General features: G+C 35.7%; 1 protein-coding gene across 1 annotated transcript in view; it reads left to right on the top strand.

Moving 5' to 3' along the window:
* The window catches only part of LOC131036460 (uncharacterized), a 59,581-nt gene extending 53,123 nt beyond the window's left edge, over window positions 1-6,458 (top strand). Inside the window, exons 7-9 of the mRNA XM_057968354.2 lie at window positions 5,262-5,351; window positions 5,458-5,614; window positions 6,139-6,458. Coding sequence (XP_057824337.1) covers window positions 5,262-5,351; window positions 5,458-5,614; window positions 6,139-6,258 — 367 coding nt within the window. The 3' untranslated portion in view covers window positions 6,259-6,458. The remainder of the gene's footprint in view (window positions 1-5,261; window positions 5,352-5,457; window positions 5,615-6,138) is intronic.
* The last annotated feature ends 6,198 nt before the right edge of the window (window positions 6,459-12,656 follow it).

Genomic DNA, 12,656 nt, shown 5'->3' with positions numbered 1-12,656 from the left:
ACATCTGTAGCTCTCGAAAAAGGTCTATCTGAGAAATACTGGCAGGTCCCATCTTCTCCATGATTGCATATAGCCCATTAAGGACCTCCGCATCAGCCTTGAAAGAAGGGATAAAACGGAATGCCGGATTTAGATAATAGGCTGCCGCATGGATGGGCCTATGTAGCTGATGATGCCATCTCCTATCAATGATCTCCCAAATGGGACCATACTTGCTCTCATCTGCTCCATAGACGAATTTGATGGCCTCCTTCGCCCTATCCATGCCCTCATATATATAGCCCATTGCGGGCTTATCTCCATCCGCAACTCGCAACAAAACCACCAAGGGCTTAACAAACTGCAAAATTGAAAATATTGTGTAATTTAGAAAAATGAGCAAATAAGAGAATACATATAATAACTTATAAAACATGAAGCTAAATTGTAGAATTTATAAAAAAATTACCTTCACTATCTCATCACAAGGGACCCAAAAGCCTTGCTCATCAAAAATGCAGTCTGCCATCTCTATCCCTGCAGGGGTGGTAGCATAGGATGAGGAAGACCACTCCTCACCAACAATCATACGTCTCAAGGCAGACTTAGACCTAAGCATGGACTGCAATGTGAGGAAGTTTGTGGCAAATCTTGTGATTCCTGGACGATGCAACTCCTTCTGCTCTATGTATTGTCTCATAAGAGCCAACACCCATGAATGATTATATACAAATTTGCAGACATTTCTTGCCCTTTCTACACATCTCTTGACCCATGGGATTTTTCCAATATCCTCCAACATGAGGTCAATGCAATGAGCAGCACATGGAGTCCAAACTATAGATGGGTGCCTCTCCATCAATAGTCTACCTGCAGCAACATAATTTGTTGCATTGTAAATTGTAATTAATGGAGGTACAAACTACAAGATAGTAATTAATTTGCAAACAAAATTAGTTTGTAATCAAAAGTTTACCCGCAGCAACATAATTTGCTGCATTGTCGGTCACCACCTGTACCATGTTCTCCTCACCCACATCTTCAATCACCTCCTCTATCTGCTCACATAGGTAGGTGGCATTCTTGCAATGGGTGGAGGCATCAATAGACTTGATGAAAACGGTGCCCCTTGAAATAAAAAAATAAAGCTAGGTCAATGATCATTCAATAAACCATTAGATAAAAAATAAAAAATTAAAGACTATATGAAGCTAAAATTAATCAATCACCTGCGGAAGAAACAAGAAAATTAAGGAGAGTTCTATTTCTCCTATCTGTCCAACCATCAGTCATGATGGTGCAGCCTTTAGTGCTCCATATGTGGCGTTGTTCATCTAAATCCTTTTTCACATCATCCACCATTTGAGACAAAATGGGTCCCCTCAAATCACTCTCACTAGGGGCTTTGAACCCCGCCCCGCATATGGTAATGGCATCAACCATTTGTTGCCAATAAGGAGACTTGTCGCAAAGAAACTCAATGAGATAAGTATAAAAATTCAATGAGATAAGTTAACTATAAAAATTAAAACAATCAAAGTTATCAAACATAAAAGTAAAACATTCACCTGGCTACAAAGAATGGAATACAGCTGTAGCTCCAAAACCTGCCAATTGCCATTTTAGCAGCATCATGGACCTCCTTGTTCCAACCCATGCCCTCAAGCGACGGTTGGGACCCAGGAGTAGTGCGAGGCACAAAGAAGGAATCCAACCTAGATTTACGAATCCTAGGTCCAATGGTAACATTCCCACTATGACTACTAGTGGTAGGAGCATGAGAAGTGGCGGTGGCAGTGGCACTGCCACTTATAGAAGCAGAAGCAGAAACGGAAGCACCAGCAGTAGCAAACTGAGTGGGACGATATGGAGGTAAGGAAGAAGGGCCTCCAACACAACCTAACTGTGTCCCTCTTCCTAAAACTGTCTCTCTCCCAATGGCCGCTCGATCCTCCTTTTGTTTCTTTTTTCTTTCAATCTCCTCAACCATTACATAACAATCACGTATGGCCTCAGAGACTGCTTTTGGGCATGGTTCGGCATCATGTCCACGCACACCAGCAATATGGTATTTCAGCCTATATATACCTCCATGGAATATTGTTTTGCAAAACATACATTTTGTTTGCCCCTTTCCTTGCCCTGGAAAATCCTCATGATATTTCCAAGCAGGGTCCTTTCTCATGGGGGGTCTAGAAGCTGAAGTAGACATTTTAGGATAGTTTTGTGAAAGTTGAAGCTGAGGCAAATAATAAAGTGAAGTTTGCTGCAATAAAACATTACAAATACAAAATAAAATTAATACATACATTCAAAAAAACTAAAGTAGGGTTTGTAAATTTTTTTTTTAAAAAATTGTAGGGTTTGTCAAACCCTACAATTTAAAAAAAATAAAATTTACAAACCCTACATACAACCCTACATGGTACAACTACATACTACATGCTACATACAAATTACAAACATACAAAAGATCTTGCATACAAAAAAATATAAAACTTTCAAAATAAATAAATAGAAAATGGAATTTTTGCATATAAGAAACAAAATAATGTTAAAAAAAACAATCTTATCTCTTACAACAAGCTTGAAATGAGCTACAAACTCTTCCTATCCAACTCTTGATGCACCAAATCGAAACACAATGCAGCTCCAATGTGACAAATTGAAGAAAACTAGAGCTTCCTCCTTGCTGGTTTTTCTTCTATGCACCCTTGTTTTTCTTCCCAACTCACTTTACTCTTCCTTTTTTTGCAAGTGAATGAAATAAAAGTCACTTTTAGGGTTGGAAGACATTTAACATAAAAAAACGGATTTAAAAAAACTATGCAAATTAATTTTTTTTTGCGTTTTAACTTGTGCCAACGCCGGCCGAGTCCGAGGCTCGGGACTCGCCGAGTTTGGCGATTTTGGGCCAAAATCGCCAACTCGGCGAGTCCGAGTCCGAGCCCCTGGGACTCGTTTGGCCTGACTCGGACCCGGACTCGCCGAGTTTAGGCGATTTCGGGCGAGTCCCGTTTCTCTGCTTATAAGGCATTACATACTCAAAAATATTTGCCAATGGAGATAAAAGGTCGAGGGTGAAAAACCCAAAGTGGTGGATTTTATTCACTATTTCTCATTGCTACTAGCAACTGCTTAGAGTTTCTTGAATGTTAACTGGTCCCCCTTGCCTTGTAATTATTATCAACAAACATACTAAAAAATATCATTTATTTTGACCATTTGTGAAGGCCATCTTGATGAATCAAAAACATGCCAAATCCAACATAATTTTTTTCAAATAAAAATTCTTGTGAAAGATAATAATACTTAGCAGTTAGCACAAATACATGAATTGCGCTGTACTTGGGTGAATCCCACATTGTTTAGAACTGTGAAACAAGAGTGACTTACAAGGCATTGCATTTTCTCCAGAAGCTTTGCCAACAGAAAAAGATGCTATAGGGTGGAAGCCTGAAGTGGTGGATTATGTTTATCATTTCTCCACCTACTAACAAATGCTTAGATGCACTTGTGTGCTAAGTGGTTCCTCTTGCTTCATAAATATTATCAACAAACATGAGGAAAAATGTCATTAATATAGACCACTTTGATGACTTAGAAACACATTGGTCGGATCCCGTTAAAAGTAAAATTCTATTGATTGTAGATTTGTGTTACCTCATTAGCTAGTTGTTTTTGGTGACTTCTGTTAAATAAATCTTTTAGGAAAACTCAATCGAGGGTGCAAAACTCAATTAGTTCCCTTACTGCTATGTGAGCCATCCAAATATTGGTCCACATGTGTAGGATACAGAATGTGTGTTGTAACTTGTAATCACTGATAAAGAAGATTTTCCAGTCTTTTGAGATTGTTTCTAATCTTCTAATAATTTTTCTTACTAAATGTATTCTTCTATTATTTGAAAATACTTGTTTTTCATCATCGCAAGACTAGATAAAAATGTTTAACAAACAGCCATTATTCCCAATGCTATTGATCTCTTCTATTAGGCATGACCCTCTCTAATCTTAGATACCCCTCTGCAACTAACCACTATTACCATTATTTCTACAATGGACCAGCTTAGGTGAAAGCTGAAGCTTATCATTCATTCAGTCATTTTTGTTAAATTGTTAGACTAGATTTTGAACAACTCCTGAACTAATTTGAAAATTTATCTCCTGACAGTTCAACAGGCAGAACTGTGCTTGAGTTGCCTAATCAATATATTGGGGGATGACATTTCCCCTTTGAACCAGTTAAACAAGTTATAGTAAGTGCAGACCTAGAGGTAACTGCTGTTTTGACACAATATACTACTCCAAACTGATTACCTTATATCCTGTTCTACAGATCTACTTGAACATAACACATCAATTTGTTAATCATGTATTTATCAATCTGCAAAAAGAAGATATTCTTTCAATTACTAATTTTCCTATAGGTTCCTAGGAATAACTCACTGTGAATCACTTGCTGGCACTGAGTTGCCATGATATATTTTCTGAAGATATATTCCTCCAATTTGGGCATTCAATATAACGTACCCTGTGTGGTTGAGTCATAAGCAGTTTTGAGATTAGTAACTGGATAAATTGGCAATTGTATGAATTTTCTTGTTCATTTTATCCATGGCCTCACTATGCTGTTGAACATACTTGTTTGACCTTACTATCTCAGCTGTAGGATTTCATTTCCTTGATCTGAGTGGTCTGACCACTCTTCTGCACACCCAGTCCATTATTTCAACACATCAATGGCATAACTAATCTTTTTAAGGAAATGATAGCCCTATAATATCATAAATGTGAATGGAAACAAATGCTGTTCGAGTTCCACATCCCTGTTTTTCTGGATATATATATATATATATATATACATACATATGTACATACGTATATATACATATGTACATACATACGCATATACACACACACATACATATATATATTAATACACACACACATATACATACATATATATACACATTTTTTATACACACACACACACATGTGTGTATATATATATACACATATATGTGTATATATATAGATACACATACATACATATACAATTACATATACATATACATATACATATACCTTTTCTAGTCTACTGTACCAGTACCTTCTTGTTAGTTTAACAAATGACGTACAAGAATGAGATGGTATATGGTTTCTTTCATTTTCTTATGCTCCAGTGTCATTATAATTGTGGTTATTTTTGAAGAAATATCTAACACTTGAATTTCATGTCTTCATTTTTAAGCTGTAGTATCAACCTATCTTTTGTGCAGCTGCTTTTATCTTCGACTGCTTTATCATCATGCAGACAATATCTCCAAAGAAAAGCTTGCAGAGGTCTTCACACGCAAGAAAGTGAAGAAGTAAGTACAGGAGTTCAATAATCACAGGAGGATTTTCTTCAGCCATTCAAGTGTTAATCTTGCATGGATTTCAATGATTCTAAATTTTGTACTGGTTCACTTTCAGGATTGGCATTCGTAGTGATGATATAAGGGAGTTGTTTGAAAAAATTTCTGGAGGAACTACTATGGCTCTTTCTTCTCCTCGCTTGGTAATCCCAGCTGCATTATTTGGTTTCTGGGATTTATCAAAACATTTATTTGCCAATTCCTTAGACTTTGAGGTAATCTTTACTGGGAGACTATGCTGTATTTATTCCGGAAAAAATTCTGCAGTCTTGCTATATGTTTTCAGTTGTTAAATGACTTAAACATCATGTTTCTTTGTGACTAATCCCTGTGAAATTATGAGAAAAACATAGATGGTATGCAACTTGACCCATTGACACATTTTTTGAGCATATATGATCATATTTAATTTGGTCTTCTATGCTTAGCTACATTCAATTCTCTCCATCTTAGGAATTGATTGCATACTCAGTCCATTTTGCTGATATTCTTTTATATTTTAAAACATTTTAGTTCTTATCCCATTGTATCGTGTTTGTTTCTTTTGCACAAGGAGATTTTTATTTAAATATGCTTTTCCTATCATTTCGATATTTGGTGTGTAGTCCTAGAGAGTTGTCTTTTTGGAAATTCTCCATTTGACAGATGTAGTTTTAACTGAGCATTTCTTTTAAATTTTTTCCCTAAGGAATTTCCTTGTCAAGAAACTAATCGTATTCTAAATGTTTACTTACTTCAGATTGCTCCAGCGATTCTTGGGTTATTTGCATACAAAGCCGCTGCATTGGTTCAAGCTTATCGGGACAACGAGGATTTGCTTATTAGTTTTATGAAAGATGAAGAAAACTCTGACAGTTGAACTGCTCAAAATCTTTATCACCATGACTAACAACAACAGATTCTTTGTAAAAGTTCTAAATGAATTTTAAATAGATATTAAGACAAGACACAAGGGTACCACTTAACCCAAAATTTTCATAAGAAAGAGTAATTTCAGGTACTTATGTTCCTAGATTAGAAAAACAAAAGGTGCAATATAAAGATGCTTTACTTGCTTTAGTGATTTCTTTCTGTATCTGTTATTTGTAATTGGTTTCTAGCAGGGACACGTGAAGTTCTGTATCTGTTTTCCTGCACATTTGATTTTTACGATTGTTTGGACGGGGGATTTTAGATTGTGGGTTTTTTGTTTTTCTTGGACTATCACTAGAATTGCCCGAGTGGTTTGTGGTTAATGTTAAATAGACATTGCCTGGACACATGCTCAAATTTTGAATATATATTTTTTAATTTTAACTATCCTCAGAATTGTATCTGAGGTGGTTGTGGCAAATAGTAATGGGAAATTACTTTTACGCCTTCAAATTCCCCATTGGTATGTAGGCACAGCTGAAAAGTGGCAAGTTTGTGCTATAAAGAATATAAGGGACATATTAGTAACGACAAGTTTAATTTTAAGAATACAGTTCAAGCTTATGCAAACAGAAGGAAAAAGGTAGCTCATCACATATCAGTATATTACGCAAGAAAAGCTAGTGGCAGAATTGCTTCTTTGGATAATGGTTTCCATTTAGTTTTCCTTTTTGATACCTAGTATTAGAACATTAACATCGTTACTTTACCAATCCTTGCTGAGAAGCTTGTCAGATTCCTATCATGTAACTTTCATTGTGAAAATGGTATAAAACATGAATTATTCTCATTATAAATCCTTTGATTGTGGTGTTGTACTACTTCGAATTTTCTGATCCTAGTCAAGATTTGACAGTGCTAGGCAAAATGTTGTTCATGCGATGGTTGTAACATTCAGGGCTGATTTTAGTATTAGCATTGATATTTATTATTATTCTGAAGAAATGCATCTTGGATTATATAAGAGAACCAAATTGTTTCATGAATCTAACAACAGATGTCTCAAACTGTACTCTAAGAGCCATTGAATCAAAATCCTCACTTGAACACTTCAATTAATCTTTCACCAGCAAAAGTATTTCTTGCTTTAAAAAGCTCAGCTGGCCTAAGGTAAGAGTGAAAGGTTCCTCATGAAATATATCCTCGCACTTTAAGATATCAAATCAATTGTTCAAGCACCCCTGAAGAGGGGTTCTTTTCAAGAAAAGGGACACCAATGGTAGACGTTTCAGCTTTCAACCAGGCCAAAAAGGACTTGGCTATAGTGCATCTATAGGAAAAATGACTGGCAGTTTCTTCTCTATAACATCATCTGCATGGTGAAATCGCAACACAAATTTTTGAAGTGTTGTCTTGATCATGAAACCATTGGCGTGTATTAGCCATGATAAAATCTTGTGCTTGAAAGAAGCTTGTGATTTCCAAAATATAATATATTGATACTGATTTTGCCTGTGTATTTTAGGGTCCCTGATCCACCACTTCTTGTACAAATGGGAAGCAAGAGGTGAAGCTTGTCTCACAGAGTCATAAGGATTTTTTTCACATAATTGTAAATGGTCTTCCCAGTGGTCTATTCTAATCTCTCAAATTGGCCCAGATCCGTGGAGCTGCATTTGAAAATGACACTGTTCAAGAATCATCCTACAAAGGTCTTGATGGGTAGCTTTGCTCACACCACATAGCTTTTGGGGGTAGTTTATATCACACAAAGTGTGTCATTGTCAGATTAGATTCTACAAATCTGCCCCTGCACCTCATCCACACATCTGTCTCTCCCCCAACCCAAGAAAAATGTATTCTAGTCCAGCCAATATTTACCAGAAAATATATGTAAGAGACCATTCTGACATCTTGTCAAGTAGAATGTCCCCACAGGGCTTGAAAGTAAATCACAAGCATCTGAATGACCCTTAAATAACCACACAAGAAAGACACACATTCTGCCAAGAAGCTCACACTCTAGCAAGAAAGCTTTTAGCATTACCAATAATTTATTGAAGCTGAATGATCTGATATTAGGAATATGGATAAAATCTTCCTTTTGATTGTATTAGCAAGAAACATGTTATAATCGTACATGCGTGCTGCATCAAGGGAACTATTCAATAGGCTATTTTCCCCAAAACTGGCAAAATTAAATTAGCTGAGTAACACCTTTCTGAAGAAAAAACAATTTCCAAGCTTTAATACATATATTGTACATAATTTTATTACTCACTAAATTTAGAAGAATTACTAATAAATTCCTGCTGTTAGTGTCGAATAAAATGGAATTTTTCTGCCTGCACATTCCTTGAATCCTTCTATCCACCTGATCTATATGCATAGTATTTAAGTATATTGTATCTAAAAACCCTGTGACAATATCCTGTAGCAAATGATTTTTAACTTATTTGTAATATTTTGGTTATGACTTTTTGGTGAAACTAGACTATAACAGGTATTTTTGATCTTGCACCATAAGTGCAATGCAACTGTTTGTAAAATCCCGTAAGCTTGGCAACAATTACTGAAGTACTTTGCTTTTAGTTATTGCTGGGAAACTTCTTCAATCAAGATCTAAAAGCACAGTCAAAGAATTATGTTTTATAATTATTATGGTAATGAAACTATATTCATGTCCACAGATGAGCACAATATGCCAACGAGACAGCAATGTGAGAACATGAAAGAGATTCTTGAACATTTACCGTTGTTTCTAACAGTACTTAAAGTCACAGGTAGATCATATCTCTGGATTTCTATATTCCACCCGATGAAGCAAAAAGTGAGCAAAAACAGGAAAAATAGGAAACAGGGCAAAGAGATAAGGTTACATGCAAGTTGAATCACAAGTTACAGGTTTTACTTACAGCTCCAAAGCATTCTGTCAAAGACCTCACTATCAAGAACAATTCAAACTTAAAGCCATAGTTTAAGATCAATTTTATGATTTTCTCTAATTAAATGTCAAAAAACCTATGAAATAGTTGATACAGCATTGTTAAACTACCATTAAAACTATTTAATAGCATTCATCATTTAAACATGGTGGTGGCCGATTTAGAAGTGACTCATACTGCAAGAGTTTTAACGCTCTGTGCTAATCTGTCATTTTACTTGCAAAGGTAACATATTTTTCATTATCAACTTCCTTATGGGCATTTTAGTTTCCTCCAAACAGCAGCGATAACACTCTGTTTGATCCTATCAACGAACAAAAGTTCCATCAGGCCCAAAACAAACCAAAACAGTTTTAAGTTTTTAACTAGTTTCTCTTTGTCGATTTTCACATCTAGTAAGAAAGAGAAATTCATTGAATCAAATTAGGCCTGCAAGATATAGCCAATTAGAAATCATCCAGATAAAGGGGTGAGTTGAGAGCAGTCCTTTGATGTGAAAGATCTATTCACACAAAACCACCAAATCAATAATAGTTTGTTTTACGTAGTATAAAAAATATGGTCTCTCAAGTTTAGTCATCCACATTAGTCTTGGATATCAAGGCTAATGGTTACCCATTGAAGGTTTGTAAGATTTGCCTAAGCAATCTATTTGCTCAAAACAAAAGAGATTCGAAAGAAGCAAACTAATGTGCTATTCCATTCATTATGAGTGTGTCCAAAAATAAGGAAGAAGATTGTATAAATAGAAAATGCATTAGGGCTGGGAGGATTACAACTCACTCTCCAATTCCTCTGGAAACTATACCTAGTTAGACTCTTATCTGAGTAAGCTTAACCTAAGGTGTAATAAATTCACAATAAACGCACAAATACACCAAGGTTAACAAAATTCACAGCATAGCTTTTGTAATAAAATATTTTACTGACTATGTGGATCATAATATCCTCATATGAAGTGTTATGATGTTCTTCATGGTAAGTCCTATCAGGATTCTTGACACCCGCTACAATGGCTGCTATGTGGCAAGCTACGCAACAACAAAACATATCTAGACCTCATTTTCTAAAGCCAATATGAAAATCAAACCAGCCAAAGCCTCTAAACATCTCATTGTTTATGTGCATAGATAAGAAGATAATCGTAACGAGGAAAACACACAATCAAAGAAACATGCTAATAATTGATTATTTGCACGAGATATGTACGGGATTCTGATGTACCTAACTATTCAATATACTCAAAAGAAAACTTGTAAGGCAGGGTTATACCATACAATGACCACTTAGGAAGGTTCCAATTTAGAGGATCTCCTTATATGAGAACAAAAAAAATACAATATCTCACACTGCCACTGAAGTGAGATGATACACCTGTAATTAATTTATAATGCATTAACATTGATGGAGAGTAAAAAATTGACCCACAAGATATCTATTTGATCCAATTGAACCTGACATGCAGGTTATTTAGTTAACATGATTTAACTCAGGTTTATGTAAGTCACGTCACCTCTTCAATAATCCTCATATACACCATAAGGTAATGGACATAGGCTTATGACATGGAACCCCTCTCAGCTTGTTTCTCTTTTAGACTATGCCAAGAAAACAAAGAGTAAGACTTGCATTTACCCATGAATTTGTGATGTTGATTGTTCACAATCCACAATGGTGCCATGTGTATCCACAGTTGTTGCTCCTTTAATGTTTGTATAACCATAGTTGTTGCTTCTTTGATTTCGTGCTTAACAATAGTTGTGTTCGTTTGATGCCAAGTATAAACACAGCTATTGCTCTTTTGATACTCCTTGCTTTCCTTTCATTGTTATGTGGATGTCAATTTACCAAAACCTCCGACTTAAGCTCCCATTCCATCTAGTTTGACACTTACATAGTATCTTCCACATGTTCTTTTAGCTTTTGAGCGGGTGAGGAATCTGAGTTTCCTTCACAAGCATCCAATTATTCCTCATGTTCTTCTTCAAATTCTTTGTGATCTTCTTTGGAATTTCTTTAGATTCTTCCTTATGCTTTTGTTTAGATCCTTGATTTGGTAACTCCATGTACTTCCTTGTCCTTGATTTTGATTGTTTCATGTTGACTAATGCCTTGCATGGTTGATTCCTTTTTCCTACACGAAAATTTCAAGGATTTCTTTAGCACATCAAGATTTATAGTTTCCATAGTTTCTAGCCATGGATGCCTACAAACATCTTAACAACTATAGCTATGACATGAAGAATGAAATGCAAATAATTATTTGTCCATACCGAGCTTGAGATCTTTAAAAACTTGAGCCTCTGCACCATATACCTGTGTCTATGACATTCCTTGCTTGAACATGCAGTTGCTTTACATAGTGAACATTGATGATGTTATAATTATTAGTATCATGTTTTGTTCTTGTTTGTCTTTTTTTGTATCCATTTAACAGACTGCCTCTTCCACTCCTTTCCAAGAGAACACGCTACCCGCAAAATATTTCCACAAGACCTTAGCTGCTTCTATCAACATAACACACTACCACCAAAAAATATTTCCACCAGACCTTAGCTGCTTCTTCTATTAACATACCTTTTGAATATCCACTCCAACAACACTCTGTTTTAACTTTTTATTTGAGCAGCCATTTTCTAGCATTTATATCATCTTCCTTTACAAAAAAACTTAGTTATCCTCATGAATCATGCTTAAAATAGAGTTTATGGTTTAGTGCAAAAAGAGAACTTGCATTTAGGATCGTCTTTCCCTATAAAAGATCTAAGAGGCAAGTAAGCATGGAGACCTATAATATTTCTCAAGTTTCAAAAAGGGCCATTCAATTTGGTTTCCTGGATTGAAAGTTTTAGTTTTTTTTCTCTTTCTTTCTAGGGATTGAGACACTTTCAGATTGCAAACTTTGGAGGACATAATGTCTTCAAAATTTTCACACCAAACCTTGCAGATGTAAGCAAGCAAGCTGGCCTCTTCGTGACAAGAAAATCACACTGCAATGTGGGACATGAGTAAATGATAGTTCCATAAAGTCAACTTCCCGAAGTCATATCTTCCTCAATACTGCTCAATGACACAAAGTTATTCCAATAATGGTGCTAGAAGTAGTCCAATTTGACACTACAGCTGATATGAAATCACATTGCAAGATAAAGTGTTTTTTTTTTTGTAAAATTTTTAAAAAATAGTTCCCAATCATTGTGGTGATTGCGGTGGTGAGATTTGTGCATGGGATGATAGGGCAGACTTGTAGAAGTCATTTTGACATCATTTGATGGATCCGCATGTATTTTGGTGATCTGGTTTAAGCCGACACCCGGTTACACGTTACATTGCATATTGTGCTTGGCCGACATGATGAATGTCTTATTTTTAAGTACAGATATATATGACCGGTGTGGAAGATCTTTTGGGTGATGACATGAGCGAGTTGTGATCGAAAAACCTTTTTGGTGCAGTTTCA

The sequence above is a fragment of the Cryptomeria japonica genome, chromosome 10, assembly GCF_030272615.1.
Source record: "Cryptomeria japonica chromosome 10, Sugi_1.0, whole genome shotgun sequence".
Classification (NCBI taxonomy): Eukaryota; Viridiplantae; Streptophyta; class Pinopsida; order Cupressales; family Cupressaceae; genus Cryptomeria; species Cryptomeria japonica.
This window is presented reverse-complemented; position numbering and strand designations above follow the sequence as displayed.